The sequence below is a fragment of the Lissotriton vulgaris genome, chromosome 2_2 (genome assembly GCF_964263255.1).
Source record: "Lissotriton vulgaris chromosome 2_2, aLisVul1.2, whole genome shotgun sequence".
Taxonomy (NCBI): Eukaryota; Metazoa; Chordata; class Amphibia; order Caudata; family Salamandridae; genus Lissotriton; species Lissotriton vulgaris.
The window spans coordinates 22,182,856-22,201,789 of NC_141688.1; the positions used below are offsets into that span (position 1 = coordinate 22,182,856).

At 47.8% G+C, this 18,934-nt stretch overlaps 1 protein-coding gene across 1 annotated transcript in view; it reads left to right on the forward strand.

Annotated features, from left to right (window-relative positions):
- Positions 1 to 18,934, forward strand: part of SNX1 (sorting nexin 1) — a 672,004-nt gene that overhangs the window by 515,224 nt on the left and 137,846 nt on the right. Inside the window, exon 12 of the mRNA XM_086959205.1 lies at positions 14,783 to 14,926. Within this exon, the coding sequence (XP_086815331.1) occupies positions 14,783 to 14,926 (144 nt within the window). The remainder of the gene's footprint in view (positions 1 to 14,782; positions 14,927 to 18,934) is intronic.

Genomic DNA, 18,934 nt, shown 5'->3' on the forward strand with positions numbered 1-18,934 from the left:
AACCTTGCAACAGGGACTTCTTTCCTATCCACCACTCCAGAACTCACTCTAACAACAGACGCCTCCTTAGAAGGATGGGGTGCACACCTTCAAGGCCTGTCTATCAAAGGCAAATGGACTCTGCTTCAACGTTCTTGGCACATCAACAGGCTGGAGTTGGTGGCCATTTTTCTGGCACTCAAGTCGTTCCATCCTATGATTCAAGGGGGGTCTGTGCTCATTCAGACGGACAATACCACTAGTATGCACTATGTCAACAAGCAGGGCGAAGCCAAATCTCCGCTCTTGTCTTGGCTGGCTCAGTCGATCTGGGATTGGGCGCTCCTTCACCAGGTTACCCTGACAGCAGTTCATCTACCAGGCCTCTCCAACCTCCTAGCGGATTCCCTCAGCAGAACCACCTTTTCTCCAATTCAAATGTGACTGTGTTGTGCTTCGCACCAATCCAACCTTTTTGCCTAAGGTGCCTAAGGATTTCCATATTAATGAACCTGTTTTCTTAAAGAACTTCTTTGCCGATCCTCAGTCTCGGCAGAGCAAACGATTACACTCTTTGAACATTAAAAGATGCCTTAAATTTTTCATCAACAGGACGGCCCCCTTTCGCAGGTCCGATCAACTTTTCATTGCTTATGGACGCATGCGTAAAGGACGTCCTGTTACCAAGCAAACTATTGCCCGTTGGATTTCTTCAGCCTTTGTCTTCTGCTATCAGAAAGCCGGCAAGCCTCTTCAGTCTTCAGTGAGGGCTCATTCCACCAGGGCGATGTCATCCTCTACTGCCCTGTTTGCTGGTGTGCCACTTCATCAGATCTGCAGAGCAGCCAGGTGGTCCAACAGGCACACGTCCACGACACACTACTGCCTGGATGCCATCAACGAGTCAGATACAGCAGTGGGACAGGCAGTGCTTCGCCATCTTTTTAACTAAGGTAAGCCTCTGTCTTCCCTCCTCCATTATGATTTTATATGATTGCTATCATTACTTGCATGACTGTATTTTTGTCTCATTGACTTTCTTCCATGCTGTTGCATGGCAATTCGAGCCTTTATCGGCTATTACTGCTCTCTATTCCATTCAAGCATGTGAATCTATGAAAGGCACCCTAATACTGGAGAAGAACAATTGTTACTTACCTGTAAACAGGTGGTTCTCCAGTATTGCTGTCTTTCATAGATTCACATGCGACCCACCCACCTCCCCTCCCCTCAGAGGCTCGCTTTTCCTCATAGACTCTTTTGTCACTCTTGTGCTACGAAAATCTGAGGGACTGAGATCTGAGGAAAAGGTTCTGGAGGGGTGCTGGTGCCTGATTGGCTGTAGTTTGGACTAACATAATGACAGGAATATGTTACAAGTGTTTTTTCTCTCTACTATGTATTCCTATGTAGGAATTGTGTTTGGGTATTTACTACTTTTTCTAGTGTATATTTTGTGTTATATATTTACATACATATGTTATTAGTATTTTATTGCTATTTTATTTACCGTGGGACTCCCACTTTCGCAATGGGGAATATTCAAGCATGTGAATCTATGTCAAGTCAAGTCAAGTCATAAAATTTGTATAGCGCACTACATACCCAGAGGGTTTCAAGGCGCTTAGGAAGGGGAGGAGGATTATTTGTCAAATATCCACGTTTTAAGCTGCTTTCTGAACGCTAGGTGATTCTGGGTGAGGCGAAGGTAAGCGGGGAGTGAGTTCCATGTTTTGGCAGCCAGGTATGAAAAGGATCTGCCTCCCATGGTGGTCTTGTTGATGCGAGGTACAGTGGCGAAGGCTTGGCTGGAAGAGCGAAGTTGGCGGGAGGGGGTGTAGAAGGACAGTCGAGAGTTGAGGCAATCTGGTCCGATGTCGTAGAGTGATTTGTGTGCGTGGGTTAGCAGTCGGAAAGTGATCCTCTTATTGACGGGTAGCCAGTGGAGGTCTTTAAGGTGACCAGAGATGTGTTCGTTGCGTGGGATGTCTAATATGAGCCTGGCTGAGGCGTTTTGGATTCGTTGTAGTTTCTTCTGGAGTTTAGCGGTGGTACCTGCGTAGAGGGTGTTTCCGTGGTCCAGTCGGCTAGTGACTAGAGCGTGGGTGACTGTTTTCCTTGTTTCGGAGGGGATCCAGCGAAATGTTTTTCTGAGCATGCGAAGAATGTTAAAGCAGGAAGATGATACGGCGTTGACTTGTCTGTTCATTGAGAGTGAAGAATCCAGGATGACGCCACGGTTCCGTGCGTGGTCTGTCGGGATGGGTGCTTTTCCGAGGGCTTCCGGCCACCAGGAGTCGTCCCATGCAGAGGGGGATGTACCTAAGATGAGGACTTCTGTTTTGTCTGAGTTCAGTTTCAGACGGCTTTGTTTCATCCATTCGGCGACTTCTTTCATTCCTTCGTGTAGGTTAGTTTTGGCGGTGCTGGGGTCCTTGGTGAGAGAGAGGATCAGTTGAGTGTCGTCCGCGTAAGAGATGATGTTGAGGTTGTGTTGGCGGGCGATGGCCGCGAGGGGGCTCATGTATACGTTGAAGAGGGTGGGACTGAGTGAGGATCCTTGAGGTACGCCGCAAATGATTTCAGAGGCCTCGGACTTGAATGGTGGGAGGCGGACTCTCTGGGTTCTTCCGGTGAGGAACGAGGTGATCCATTCCAGTGCTTTTCCTTGGATTCCGATGTTTCTGAGGCGTTGTAAAAGGGTGCTGTGGCAGACTGTGTCGAAGGCTGCGGAGAGGTCGAGGAGGATGAGGGCGACTGTGTCTCCATTGTCCAGTAGAGTTCGAATGTCGTCTTTTGCTGCGATGAGGGCGGTCTCAGTGCTGTGTTTGGCTCGGAAGCCAGATTGTGAGGGGTCGAGTGATTTGTTGGCTTCGAGGAAGGCGGCGAGCTGGTTGTTGACGGCTTTCTCGATGACTTTGGCCGGGAATGGAAGAAGCGAGATGGGGCGGTAGTTTTTGAGTTCGGTGGGGTCTGCTGTTGGTTTTTTCAGAAGGGCGGTGAGTTCAGCGTGTTTCCAGTCTTCTGGGAAGGTAGCGGAGTTGAAGGAGCAGTTGATGACGTCTCGGAGGTGCGGTGCTATGACGGAGTCTGCTTTGTTGAAGATGTGGTGAGGGCATGGGTCTGTGGGGGATCCGGAGTGGTGTCCTCAGTGGAGATTGGGTTCCAGGCGTTAAGGGTGTTTACGGGGGGAAAACACCAATACTCGAGAACCACCTGTTTACAGGGAAGTAACAATTGTTCTTCTGGCGGTAATGGACACACTGAGAGCAAATGCTGACAGGGGTGGGGGGGTACCCCAGGCACTTATGCTCCTGGACTGGCTGTGTTCGACACGGTCAACCATAACATCTTGTTGCACCGTGTCGAACAAGCAGGTATATATGGCCCTGCCTCTAAGTGTATAAAGTCCTTTCTCACAGGCAGAACCCAAGCAGTACGCCTTGGTGCCTTCACTGCCCCCAATTAGTCCACTTCTTGTGGGGTCCCACAGGGTTCGCCCCTCTCCCCATTGTTGTTCAATCTTTATATCAGGCCTCTGATTCATTCACTCAAAGCCAGGAGAATAACCGTATTTAACTACGCTGAGGACCTCCAGCTTGCTTTCCCTCTGGATTCCCCCAATGCCGCAGCTGAATTTCAATCCACGATGCTTCACATCCAGCGTTGGATGGATTTTAATCAGCTGAAACTCAACCCGGGTAAGACGGAAGTGGTGCTGCCTGGGAAGAGCTCGGCTTGCTGGGGACCTCACTTCTGGCCAAGCAAATTAGGCTCTCCTCCCACCCCTTCCCTCTCAGTGAAAAGTTTTGGGGTGACCATCGATGCGGATCTCTCACTTAGACGACACGTGGGGACTGTGGTCTCTACCAGTCTCTTCCAATTGCGTAAAATTAGGAAGATTGATCATCTGCTGGTCCACTCAGCCCTTGTCCAGGTAGTGATAGCGTTGGTGCTCTCAAGCCTAGATTTCTCTAACTCTCTTTATACTGGTCTACCTCAGGTTCTGCTTAACCACCTACAAATGGTTCAGAATCAGGCAGTGAGACTTATTCACAAACAGCCGAGATGGCAATCTGCTAGGCCCTTGCTGTTAAAACTCCATTGGTGCCCATAGCGCAACGTGCTGCTTTTAAGACGGGTTGCCTAGTCTTCAAAGCGTTGCACTGTAACAGCCCAAAATGATCACTAAGCACGTCCCTAGGCGCAATCTTCGATCAGCCCATCTTCACTTACTCACCACTCCGACCATCAAATTGAAAAGGCAGGGAGGCTGCACGTTCTCTTACCTTGCACCCAGGCTCTGGAATTCCCTTCCACTCACAACCAGGAGCTGCGACAACCTACTGGGCTTCAGAAAGGCCCGGAAAACATGGTTGTTCGGGCAATCCCGCTACCATGGTCCCCCGCAATAACACTACATACGATTAGCGCCATGAAACCTTTGATGACCGTGCGCTTTACAAGCTCCTATTAACATAACATAACAGTGAGCTCGAGGAAGCTGAAAATGGTTGCATCTGACCTCCTGCCCCCTCCCCTCTAGAAAAGATGCCAGCCATTTCCAAGCCAAACCCCTGATGCCAATTGGTTGAAGCCAGGTCAGGAGCATCTGATGTGACACTGTATCGAAGGCTGCCGACAGATCTAACAAAATCAGCAACGCCTTCTCGCCTGCCTCCTGACTCAGCCAAATAGAATCCACCACTCCTAGCAGAGCTCTTTCCGTACTGTGGTTAGGGCGAAAGCCCGACTGGCTAGGGTGGAGTAGGGCATTGTTTTCAAGAAAGTGCGATAGCTGCTGGTTCACATATTTTTTCAGCAGCTTCGAATAGACCAGAAGTAGCGAGATTGGCCTGTATTCAGCCTGATCTGAATAACTTTAGCCACCTTCCATTTAGTGGAGACCGTAGCATCTAGGCAGTAGGCGTTTAATAACTGATACATTTGAGAGTTAATCGCCTCTACTCCCAATGACCGAATAGAGGTGGGGCCGTATCCAACGGAAAGCCAGATTTAAGGCCTTTTAGCGCCCTTAAAGAGCCTTGCATAGAGATGACGCCAAAAACGTTCAGGGGAGATACTTGCCTAGTAGCGGGTCCAATGATTTTAGGAATTTCTTGAGTAATGGCCCCTTTTAAGGCCGGCCCTGATATGTCAAGATCCATTGCAGGTGGAGGGAGGCTGGCCTGAATGGACACAATTTTTTCTTTTTTAAGAACAAATTAAGAAACTGTATTGACTTACCTAACTCATCTGCCATGCACTGGACTAACTTACTCCTCTTTAAAGGTACACCTAGCTGCAATAGTAGCATATACCAGGGGTACATGATACAATGCTTCTTCACAATACCTGTTGTAAAAAGTTCCTAGAGCGGGCTAAAAAGATCGCCCTACCAAGAGCAGTCCCAGCACCACTGTGGAACCCGAGCCAGTGTTTACACAACTAATGGCCAAACCCTTCCAGCCTATGCACAGGTCAGACTCAAATCACTCACACTAGCGACAGCATTTCTGATCGCAATCACATCCCTGCACAGAGTGAGGGAACTACAAGCGCCAACAATACAGGAACCATATCTGCAAATACACAAGTAGAAGGTAGTTCTGAGAACTTACACACAGTTCCTACCTAAGATTATCACCAACTTCCTGTCAGTAAGAGCAATTAGTTACTCACTTTCTGAAGGAACTAAACACTGAGACACAAAGAGCCCTACACACTTTATGTAAGATGGGCTTTGATGTACTACTTACAAGTAACAAAGAGGTTCTGCAAAGGAAACCAGTTGTGTTGTTTGCAAACCGAACCAAAGGGAAACCGGTTACTAAGGAAACATTCTCCTGATGCATTGTGGAAACAATAGACTTGCTATTCTACAGTGGTAATAGCATTACCCATACAACCAAAAGTCCACTCTACAGGAATAAAGGCACTAGTTTAGCATTCCTCGCAAACCTATCCATGGATGCCATATGCGCAGCAGTGACATTGCATCACCACACTCCTTTGCCAAGTATTACTGTGTGGACATTCAATTAAACAAGGAGGCACAGTTGAGACAGAGAGTGTTACAGCACCTGTTTGCGAATACTTCCTCATTTCATCCCAATCAACCACAGGAAGGGATACTGCTACATAATCTAATGCACAGCATGTGAATCCAGAAAATTATTCATGCAGCAAAACGAAATGGTTGCTTACCATTAGGAGTAGTTTTTCAGCTTAAAGAGTTTTATGGCTTCACATGCGACCCACCTGCCTCCCCAGAAATGGGCGATATCTCAACAAGGTGGAGAGAAACTGATAAGCCAAGGAAAAGAAAAAAAAAGAATCTGAAGATGTAGACTAAACACAGGAACAACTTGGGCACCAAATGACTTCACTCAGGGGACAGACATGCCACCAAATGGTGAGTGATGATGCCCAAAAAGAAACAAAAAGAGACAATTACGGACCCAGCCACTGAATGAAAACCCTTCAGGCTGCAAAACTACTCTGACTGGTAAGTAACTGTTTCCTTTTTGTTTTTAATGCTTTAAACAGCTGCTTAAGTTGTGCTCCGTGACCTGGCCTGCCTTTCATCTGTGCTGCTGACTAGGCGTAGGCATTGTGGAAGTTGAGTTTGAACGTATTTTCTTTATAATTGCCGACTGTGTCCCAAGTCGTCACATATAAAGAAATCGGAGACTGACGCTTATACTGGGATTATAGATTCCCATGAATTATACTGATATAAAATTGGCATGTTGGAATATTTTGACTATTTGGAATAACTTATCTACACCTTCTTACGGGTCTATAATGCAGGATGTTTATAAATTGAGCTATCCGTTTTTGAATGGCAGGATGGGCCATAAACACACTAGCTATAGAATTTTATCTACTGCATGTACACTTCCTCGTGGAGTTGGTATTGGATTCAGGTTAAGTCCAACGTGTCAGTTTTAATCTGAAGACATGAACCACGGTCTTTTTGATTTGATAAACTCCTCAGTAGATAGGTTTCCTTTCACATCACAGGTGATACAAATGCTACCCAATGGGATGGGAGAAGATTTTGTGAAATATAACCAGCACCGAAGCCAGGCAGGTGACATCTCTACATCCCAGCAGAAAAATACTAGCAATGATATCTTTCAGAACGTGCAATCCTGCACATAATGCTCCACATTGCCCCATAAACTAATCTCTCTGGCCACTGTACAATAGATTTTCTCATTAAGCATTAGACCACACAGGTTTACTTTACCAGTCACTATTCAGTATCACTCATTTAAACATAGGACAAATGACCAAATAAAATTTCCCCGGACCATTTTGACTCTGGTTAAAACAAGAGTCAGAACTGTAAGGGGTGGACAGATTTCTAAGGTTTCCCAGGACCATACAAATAGTGGGGTCTACTCAAAACCATTTCAGCGTAAAAAAAAACCCAATCAGGCAGGGGACACCATCTTGGCACCAATCACCGTTAACCCCCAGGCAGATGGATGGAAGGCTCTCTAGTCCTTGAGACAACCGGGAATGTATTATATCAGATCGATTGGTGTTGAATCTCATTTAATACGTACCCACCCTAGAATATATATAAACATCTCCTTGCACTCCATTTTCTGAAAAGCTCACATCAACAACATTAACTGTTAAAATTGCAGAATATTTCACTCCTAAGGAAGGGGGGAAAAGTGAAGGTTAATTGAGGCACATTCTATATCTTCTACATCTTGACAAGCTAAACACATTTCTATCGAATCAGTCATTCTGGATGGTTGCATAGCAGGAAATATACGTACCACAATTGCTAAATGAGGGAGATCTTATAACATTGTTAGACCTGCAGGACGCCTATTTTCATATCCCAAATCACCCTAAATATCAAAAGCATCTCAAGTTAAAAGTGGCCGGATGTCATTACAAACTCAGTTTTACCATTTGGCGTTGAGTACCCTCTGATTATCTTGGCCAAAAATTGCATTGTCCCAGTCGTGGATCATTTTAGGGGAGGGTGCCATCAGGTATTCTCGTATCTGAAAGTCTGGCTTCTCAAAGGTCCTTCAGTTTCAGAAAGTACAAACAAAGCATGACTTCACTTATTCATAGATCTGGGTTTGACCTTTAAACAGGGAGAACACTTGTATTCAACCCAGCAAGACAATACAATTTCTATGTGCGAGCCTAAATATAATCTCATGGAAAGCCTTCTCCACAAAGGAAAGGATCCCAAGGATAAAAAATAGCAAATTTCCATTTGGAAATAGTCAGTTTCAGATCACATATACAAATCCTTCCCAGACATTTTCTGCATTCCTCTCTTCACCAACTGTCTTATAAATGAGGTTGTTTCAGGAGGAGATTAGGCGAATAATGAACTTAAAGCAAAGGTTCTTTCAATGACCGCATGCAAATCACTCCAAGAATGAAATCGGGCACGGTCTGGGGGATACAGAGACCCAACATATTGCCGGGTCTTTCATTCCTAAATCCACCTTCTAAATTTGTGATGACCAAGGCACATCTCTAGCTGGATAGAGAGTTCATCTACAAGAGCTAGAAGTTCACAAGAAATGGTCAGCGAAGTAACTCAGGCTATATATAAACATGTTGGTGCGAAGGATGATGGCCATGGCACTACAAACATTTCTTCCAAGAGTAAAAGGTTCATTGGTTCTTGTTCACACAAAAAATACTGCAACAATGTTTTATTTGAACAAGCAAGTAGGAACAAGGTCTGCCTCTTATCAACAGAAGTTCAGAAGATATGAAAATGGGTTTTACATCACTAGATAAACTTGAAGGTGGAGCACGTTCCTAGAATGAACAATCGATGGGCAGAATCTGTAAGTGGGAGACTGTCACAAATGGGAGTTAGACCAGCATCCACTCAATCTTCTCTCCCAAGCCTGGGGAACCCCTCCTCTAAACTTGTTTGTGAAACATCTCAATCACACGTGTAGATTCTTTTTTTATACCAGCCAATGCTCTAAGAAAGGATCCTGGAGGGAATGCTTTCTAAATAGTCTGTATATGAATATTCGCTTATGCTTATCCTCTTTTCCTCTAATACCCAGATTGTTGAAAGGATCAAAGGAGAAGCATTTCGCTTTATTTTTCATAGCTCCAGCATCGCCAAGACAATATTGGTTAACAAAACTGCTTCTCCTATCACAGCAAAAACGCATTCCGCGCAGACCAGCACAGAACCTCTGATCAATCGACAATAGCCAAATTATTCATCCGATGCAGAGGTTTCCCAATTTAGCAGCCTGGCTCCTGAATACAATGAATTCAATACTTGGATATTTCAGAATATTGCAGAAATATTTTAGCAAAGACCAGTGCTACAACAGCAAATGCAGCTTATAAAGCTAAAAGGACTCAATTCTTTGTGGTGCTCTCAAAATACCATACATTCCTTCTCATCTTTACCCGAACAGATATTATCATACTTGCTGCATCTGCTATGCCAAGTCCTTTCACATTAATCAATCAAATTCCATCTAGCAGTAATTTCTTGCATTAGAACAATAACAAGAAGACTGTTACTCTGGTCTAGCAGGCTTATAAAGCAGTTCTTCAAATGCCTTTTTTAAGACTTTCCTCGGATTATAAAGCTGCCTATCTCTTAGCAATTAAATACAATCCTCTCAAAGCTAATGATGAGTCCTTTTGATTCGATTCATAAAGCAGATTTTAAACACTTGTCCTGGAAGATGGCTCAGCTCATAGCGTTAACTTCTGCTAGGAGGATTAGTGAAATCCTAGCTTTTGCAATAAGTGAATTGTGCTTACAATTTACAGTGTCATATAAATAACAAACCCTCATTTCATTCCAAAGGTTCCAGCTGATTTCCACTTTAATGAGCCTAGTTTTACAGTGTAGAAAGAGCACTTCATACTGTTGGTTTGAAATGTTGTCTTAAATTCCAGCTGAGAAGAACTAAAACTTTCACAAAGTCTGACCAACTTCTAATAGCTTATGGTCCTCCTAGAATGGGACAGTTACTTTCTCAATACCCTTTGGATGACAAAGTGAGCACACATTCCAAGAGAGGAGTCTCTACGTCTATCGCTCTATTTGCTAGTGTGCCGCTACCAGATGTATGTAGAGGCACTACGTGGAGTAACAGGCATACGTTCACACATCATTACTGCCTGGATGTTCCAGGCGACAATGATGCAGCAGTGGGTCAAGCAGTCCTTCATCTACTTCAATGAAGTGAGCTACTCACAGTATTTTAAGGCTTACTTTTGTTACATGCTTCTCTGCCGGGGGCGTGGGCTCTCCACGTGTCGTCCTATCCACCGTTTCCCAGTGATCGGGCGTCAAGAGTCCAGATGGAGACATACGCGGGGGCTTTGCAGGCCTCGCTGGCTTCCTACTTCCCCTCCTGGGTCGTCAGCGGATCCCTTGACTTGCGCGGGGCCCTCTGCGGCGCCACCTGCGGCTCCAGCCCCGGTGCCGACTGACTCGGATCCAGGCTTGGAGGATGTGGTACTGTTGGGGTGCGGCCCCTCGGGGGTCCCTCCTTCAGACCACTGCGTCTCTGCCTCGCCACAAACTCCTTCGGGAGTACCTGTGGTGTCGCGGGAGGTCGCCGGGCTCGGGTCGAATCCCGAGCCCCTCTTGGTTCTTTGACAAGGTGGTCCTGTCTAAGGCAGAGGTGACGCCGCTACGGTGCCGGCAGCTGCTGGACCGAGCGGCGCCAGAGGGGTCAGTGGACCCTCCTTGTCCTGCTCCTGGTCGAGGCTGGGTGGGGACCCTTCGTCCCTCTCCGGTCCCATCTCATCCCTCCCCGCAGGCAGCTGCCTCGTCGGAAGGAGAGTCAGAGGTTGAATCGTCCCTGGTGCTGCCGCATGGGTAGCAGGGCCACCTCTGCCACATTCTGGGCTGAGGCTGGCGGAGGGCTTTGTGTCACTCCTCAGGTCCTTCTGGTTCCTCCACGAAGGCGGCTGCCTCGGCAGGAGGTCGAGTCGGTGTCGTTCTGGTGCCGCCCCTTGGCCAGTTCGGCTCCGTCTCCACTCCGGTCCCCGACGCGGTGTTACTTGGAGGAGCCCTATCCGGCGTCTCCCTCTGCCTTTGCCTGTTCCGCTTGGCTTTGGGGACGGCCGCCTTAGTTTGCAGACGTTGCCCACGGAGGAGCTGCTTTCTCCACCACGGGGCCCTACGGAGGCGGGTGCGGCCTTCGCTCACGCCGTGTCCACGGCTGTGGGCATTCTGCGCATGGGTGACCGATTGCTCATTTTCTGGCGGACCATCTCTTGGAGGTTCTCCACCAGGGCTCTTGTGGGAGGGAAATCTTGCTTCCCTCTCAGGGTTTGCTCCTTTCTTCCCTGACGGGGGCTTGGAGGCATCCCGCCTCAGGGGATCCAGTGCCTCAACACCTTCTGCACCGGCACCTTCTGGCGCTGCGTGACCCGGTGTGTCTTTCTCTCCACCCCTCTGCCGCCAGTCCACTTTTGCGGACTGCTTTTCCCTCCCTGCCGCCACTGTTGACTCCGCCGTCCCGGGAGGCCCGCTGGCTGGACTCTTGGGGGCGCAACATGTTCGCCTCGACCAGCTCTGATCTGCGGGCCCTTAACACCTTGTGTGTACTGGCTAGGGTCTCCTCCTGTTTGTGGGACTCGGCTGAGTCTCTGGGATCCGCAGCTGCCCAGGAGACTGTTCAGGTGGACTTACGGCATCATGCGTTGGACGGCCGGGAGCTAGCAGCGTTTTTTCTCCGCTGAGCTCTGGACATCTCGGAGGTGCTGGGCTGGGCCATGGCTTCCTCAGTCGCTCTCCGTCGCCTTGCTTGGCTTCGGGACGGCGTGTTCCCCGAAAATATTCGGGAGCGACTCATTGGTAGCCTGTTGTTCCATGCCCCGGCTGACTCCGCCATCCAAAAGTTCCTGGCAGTGCTTCGTCATCCTCCTCCTCCTCCTTCCCCTCCTCGGTGACTGCTGAGTTGAGCTGGTTCTGGACCTTCTTGGGACGGTCGCTCCTACTGGAGAGTGTGTTTTCTGGCCATTGAGTCCTCCTTGCTGGGACTTGGCATTGTTGGCTGCTGTACGGCCCTTTGTTCACTGTGTGTGTTGTTTGCTAGAATTGTTACATAGACTTGGACCTGAGACTAGGCCTTCTGTTTTTTCCTTTTGGGCTGCTTGTCAAGCCTTTCGTGGGGGTGTTTCCCTGTGGTCTTTTGTTTTTTTCATCTGCTGCAGAAGTTCTTCCAAAGAGGGTTCCCATGTCTTGGGCCTTCACGTACCCTATATGGGGTAGTGGTAGCTGTTATATAGCTTGCGTTCTGCTGGGGAGTTCTGGTGGCCTTTGGATGTCTGTTCTCCATGGTGTTTCTGTATGTTGCTTTGCTTCTTGAGGTTGTGTGTGCAGCCCCTCGTGCTGGTTTTTCCAGCCATTTCCTCACCTCCCTGCTCCTGTCCTGCGGGCTGGGATGCTTCTGTGCTCTCCCTTGTCAGGCGTCGCCCGCCCGGTCTTCCTGGGGCTCTGGACTGTTTTTTTTTTGCTTCTGGCTGCTTATGTTTATTGGCGCCCCTCTTGCTGGCCTGTTGCCTTCCGTTTGGGGTGGACTCCTTCTTTTCCCTCTGAGCTCTCCCCCTGGCTTGGGTGGAAGCTTTATTGCCTTGGAGGGGTGTGGGGTACTTCAGCCTCTCTGGCCTTGCCTTGGTTCCTCTATTGTGAGTGTGAGGGCCTCTTCTTTCTTCTCTCTTCTTTCTCCATCCCTCTGGGGTCGGTGGTGTTCTGCTTGTGGGGGCTCCTCTTGCCTGGGAGGGACCGGGTTACTTGCCCGGTCCGCAGGGCTGGTCCCCTGTGAGACCCTATGTCCTGTCATAGCTGGTGGGGCCCTTTCGAACATCCTACCTTCACCGTGGGTATTGCTAGGGTATCTATTCTACGTGAAGGAATCTGTGGCTAGTAGTCTCTATCAGATGTACAAGTTACTTACCTTTGGTAACAATGTATCTGGTAGAGACGATTCTAGCGGCAGATTCCTTCACAGCCCGCCCTTCCTCCCCCTTCTGCGAGGACCACTGGTTTGGTCTTCGGTGTTCGCCTCCTGGTGGGATGCTATGTCTCTTGTGAGTGTCTGCTGGCTCTTGACGGGTGGTTCCGTCTTGTTGCTGTTCATTCCTCCTCTTTGGTTCTTCGGAGGATGGATTTACGGTGTTCCTGTACACCGCTGTTCCAGGTTGGGGCGGTTGGCCTTCCGATCTCTGCCTCCCCTCACTTCCCTCTCTCTTGCTCACTTCCCTCCCTCTTGCTGACTTCCCTCCCTCTTGCTGACTTCTCTCCCTCCTGCTGCTCGGGGTCCTGGCCCCCCTGCTAACCTCTGACTTTGGGTCGGCTGGCCATGCCTTGCCCTTGTTCCTTGGGGGTTGTTGCGCTCTATACCAGGGTGGCTTGGAGGTTGGTTGTTCCTGTCCATTTTGGGACTGGCTCCCCTCCTTGTTTCTGCATAGGGGTTGTAGGTTTGCTACATGTGTCAGGACCCTTTTTACGCATGTTCCTTGTATACGGGGGACGGCAGGGGTGGTTGTCTATATACTAGAAGGGTGGTTGGTCAGCGCTCTGCTCTGTTCTTCTCCTGTCCTTTCCTTTGGACACAGCAGTGTTGCACTGTTCCTTATGGCGTATTCCTCTTTTCTACTCTTTCGCACACTGTTCCCATGCTCCCACTGTTTTTGTCTGGTGGCTCCGCTTTGTGGTGCGGAAAAGTTCTCCGAAGAAAAATGACGTAGGCGCGCTGGGGCAGGGCATATGTGACCTCGCTGACGTCACGTACGCGAACGATGCCTGGGCGCGGTCACGTGGTGCCACCCCGCCCTGGCGCGCAGGGTGCTGTGGAAAAATGTTTCCGGATCCAATCTCACACCTGGGGATAATTCTACGTGAAGGAATCTGCGGCTAGAATCGTCTTTACCAGATACATCGTTACCGAAGGTAAGTAACTCGTACGACTGAATGGTTGCACTTTAGCAATAGGGGACTGATTATGGTGGTGGGCAGTCAAACCACTGCCTGCTATTGCAGCAGGCCGGAGACAACTCAACAAGCAGGTTGTGGTCGAACCGCCGCATTACATTGTGATGGGCAGAATGGCAGTCACAAATTGCTCAGTTTCACAGCGGCTTGTACTGCAGCCCAGGAAAAGGGCCACATCACAAGCCACCATGAAACTGAGCACTTCCTGCACGTCCATGGACAATGTGCCATGCACCATGTGGTGCATGGCGCACGGTGCATGGAGGTGCTTGAGGGCACTACATGTGCCCCCAGGGCCACTTTAAAGTGGCCCACGGCGGACAAGGGCCCTGTTTGGGGGCTGGCAACTTTCATTACCGACAGCCTTTTCATAAGTCTTCCTGCCATGAAAAGGCTGTTGGTGCCTGCCTCAGCACTGCGGCCATTCGGGACTATAAAACCGACCACCGCCCCATCGGTACCACTAAATCCTCCTCCTCCAACCTCCCCCTCCCGACTGTGGTAAGCACGCCCACCATCATGATCGGGCCCTATATTTGTTGTGAAATAAATTATCTATCCAAAGATGCTTTCTACCTTCAATTGAAGTCAAGAACACCAAATGAGTCATAATCTGTTGATGGAGTCGTACTATTTTGTTTTCAGAAATATTTTGTCCTTATTTAATTTTAATTAAATGCATGGTAATGCAGAGTGTATATCAAGTGTTTTCATGCATGCTGTGAAGTTTGCTCATCCTGCTGGTACTACAATGTTAAGTCAAATGTTTTGGAAAATGTCCAATGCATAACATGCATTTTACTTTTATGCTTCTAGGCCGCTTTTGACCAACGCATGAAAGCGTGGCAACGCTGGCAGGATGCCCAGACAATTCTGCAGAAGAAGAGAGAGACTGAAGCCAGACTACTGTGGGCCAATAAACCTGAGAAGCTGCAACAAGCCAAGGAAGAGATTGCAGAGGTGAGGTGCCTGGACTATTGACAAAGAGGACCTTAAAAAGGGCATTACTGCTAATTTTCCAGCACACATGCCTTGTGTTTATCATACTTTAATTTATATGAGCTCAGGGAGCCATATTGGTATTAAGCTGGTCATTAAGAGGTCTTAATTTAATATGTATGCAAAATACCAAGTCACAAAGATTAGTTTGAAGCATTTACCAAATTGATTCAAAATAAGCAATGTTCTAAACTCGCAGAGCAACAGGACTCCTAGTTTTGCACATTGTAAATAGATCAATTATTTATCTCCACATTGTGATTTAAAAGACATCACTGTTGTTTTAAATTACTCAAAGCACACTCGTGTAACCTCCTGCCGTCATGCATCTATGAATGTGAGTATTAGGGAATGAGTCTGTCTTTCAGTCACCAGACATTGAGACCAATTAAATATAACGTTCTATCCTCACATGAGGTGCCCATTGTAAAAATATGACCCTCCTCCAAACAAGGACTTCACCTTAATTAACTCTTAAACGTACTCATTGCCACTCCATCATCAAAAGAACAATACCGTCCTCCCTAAAATGCCACCTGCACAATTGCAGATTATCATTAAAATACAGTATTACATTGCAAGTCATTAACAAAGACCTCGTACTGGATATTCTGTTTGTAACCGAGACTTGGTAGAATGTAACTGTAGGAAGCTGGCTCTGTATGTACTATACCCAAGTAAGGTACAGTGTGCACAGTGTCCAGTGGATCCCTAGAGCTTTACAGAGGCTTAAGAAGATAATACTAAATGCTCTCTTTGGTGGAGGTAGTGCGGTCGAGTGGATAGGCTAATCAGATGGGTTGTTAAGCTTTTGTTGTACACACTCGGGCAAAAAATGATTACACACACTCAGTGACTTAATCCGAGACCAAGTGTTTGTAAAAATATTACTTTTGGTATATTTATTACTTGGAACCAAAGCTACTTAGTTGCAGTAAAATACGTTTTGCAATATCACACATTTTAAGTATAAAAAGTGGACACTTTGTCATGTTTCAAGCAGTTCAATGTGAACCTATTGAAGGAAAACAATCCTGCAATTTCACAGGTAAGTACCCAACTAACACATCGAGTCTTCGTGTTTTAGGACCAACACTGAGCAAGGGTCAGGTAAGTGTAGAGACTGTATCATCAGCGGCACTGGTGCGGCTTGGGGCAGAGGTTAAATTCGGTCACTGGGCCCCATGTTAGTCAATGGAGACTTGGGGCATACAAAGAGGTGCTGGTTACAGGTAGGTAACATCTAGGTTGTTGGGGGGGGGGGGGAGGGATTTCTCAATATCTGGGGGTTAGGACCATCATTGGGTGGGCCACAAGCCAGCATCAAACACAGCATTGGGTGCCCAATACTAAGCAATCGAGACTGAAGATTTTGAACAAAGGCTGCAGGCTTGAACAAGGAGGCTGGACGAAGGGAACCGTTGGTTCTCGAGCAAAGTTGTGTTGCTGGGGAATTCAGGGCCACCATTGGTCGAGCTTCCCAAGGCCATGGGCTGCTTGTCCAGGGGTGTTGTTGCACTTTGGAGAAAACTTACAGTAGCCGGTCGCGGTTGGGGGACCCTTCATGTTAAGGCTGCAGGTGTCATTGGGGAGTCCAGGAGAGGTCACTCTGGGATGGACTCTATCTCAGGACCGCTATGGAACCATCTTGGAACTGGTAGGCCACTTGTACTCCGGCTGGATGTGTTTGGTGCAGTGGTAGGTCCAGGAGTCTGGTTTTGCTGTTCTGCCGGGCAACCTAGCTCTTCTTGAGGGCTTCTTTGTTCAAAGGGCCACTGTCCTCTGGAGATCTTGGTCTTTAGGGAAGGCAGGCAGTCCTCCCAGGGATGTTCAGGTCTCTGGGCCTGCAGGACGAGTTGCTTTTTGGCGCAGGTTTCTACAAGGGCTGGAGACAGACCAGTAGGGCTGGGGCCAAGTCAGTTGTCATCTGAAGTCTTCACAGCTGCACGGCTCCCCGTCCCTCTTCTTTGTCGCCATGAATCTGAGGTTCAAAGTTCAGGGGTTCCCCTAAATCAATTTACGGGCATTTCAGGTACTTGTTGGTAGTAGCCAAAGGGCTACTTCTCTTTAGGGTGACTACACACTTTGTATGTCCACTCCTTTGGGGAGGTTGCATACCGCTAATCGTGGTGGCTAAAATCCTCACAACCAATATGGGGGATTTTCAAAGGATGGGGTCACTTCAACTCAGGACACTGTAGTGGTGATCCTGGCCGAGAGGGTACACACCTCTCCTGCTTACTAGTTTTCCAGCCAACCTTGCAGCCAACAGTGGGGCTTGGCCAGTGGGGCGGGCATCTCCACTACTTTGAGAGGCACTGGCTAGCATGACAAAGGGAAGGAAGCCTTTGAGGCTCACCACCCTTGAATGCTGTTCCTGCTTGGAAGTAGGTGTGACCATCTCCATCCACAGCAGGCATTGTTTCTGACCCTCGAGAGAACAAGGCTCCATTTTTAAACATGTTTGGAAGTGGCAGGCTGGTGCATACCAGTCAGCTACACAGTAGCTGTTGGTTAGGTTTTCAGGGGGCGCCTCTGAGGTGGCCCCTGAAATAATGAATACAACACTGGGTCATAAATCGGAGACGTTTTGTACCACAAATCTTGAGATTTGGTTAATGTTAATTACATTTGTAGAGCGCAGCCTCTACCCGGAGGTGTCCTGGCGCTAGGGTGAAGATCTCGAGGCGGATCATAGGATTAGAGTGTTGCATGAACTAGTCTGTGAACATCCATGTTTTTAAAGCCTTCCTGAATGCTATCAGATTGGTAATGCGTCTCAGATGTATTGGGAAGGTATTCCATGCTTTAGCAGCATTGGCAATGAAGCTTCTACTGCCCCAGCTAGCTTTTTTCATCCGGGTAACATCACCAATTTAGCATCTGGGGACTGGAGTGCTCTTTTAGGTGAGTACCAACGGAAGTGTTGTTTTAAAAAGTCTGGGCCTGTTTCCTGGAGGACCTTGAAGACCAGACATTGCGCCTTGAATTGGGTGCGCTTCCTAATCGGTAGCCAGTGAAGTTGTTTGATCTCCGTTTTAACCGATGCATATTTTGGAGTGCCTGTGAGGAGTCTGGCCATTGCACTTTGCAGCATTTGTAGTTTATTCATTGCTCCTTTTTGTAACTGGAGGTAAAGACTATTGCAATAGTCTAACCTCGACATTATCAATGCTGTAACTACCGTCTTTAGGTAGTAGAGGCATTATTTTCTTGCATTTGGTGAAGCCATCATAGAGCTGTAGAACTCTTATTGACAAGCTCCAAGCTCATATGCTCGGTATGGCTTCACCATGCACTTATAATGTCTAAGAATAGACTTATATACCATAGGGGCATATCTGCTCATGTAGTTGTGCCCTCGCCAGAGGTATAGTACACCCTGCCTCAGAGTGCGTTAGTGGTTACTTACCTATGCCTCTGGCGGTTCTGGTAGGCCTGGCACACAGGTGCATGTACCAGGTTGACTTCACTTTTAAGTGCACCAAAACACGCAGGCTACAGTGGCAGTATCCCTGTGTTTGGTGAGGTGTCACTTAGGGTGGCGTAATACATGCTGCAGCTCTTTCAGACCCTTTCTGGCCAACAATGCACTTGGTACCCTTGGTAAATTTTACAAGGGACTTTGAGACCCAGAGGAGTGCCAATTGTGGAAACCTGTACAATTTTGCGAACGAACAAGAGCACTGGGAACCTGATTGGTAGGGACCCAGTGCACATTCAAAGTTGCATTAAAAGTCAGGCAAATAGTGGGAGGTAACCATGCCAAATGGAGCACTCTCCTACATTTACACTGCAACTAAATATCAATCTACGTGTCCTCGAAAACTTTCAATCAAACGCTGGACATAAAAAAGAGAACAGGAGGGTTAGTTGTTGTAGTCATCTATAGAAACTTCTTCCAACTCTGATGCCTTCCATTTGAAGAAAATATCTCTTTCTAGTGTTTTGGAGTAAGTATAAAAGCTT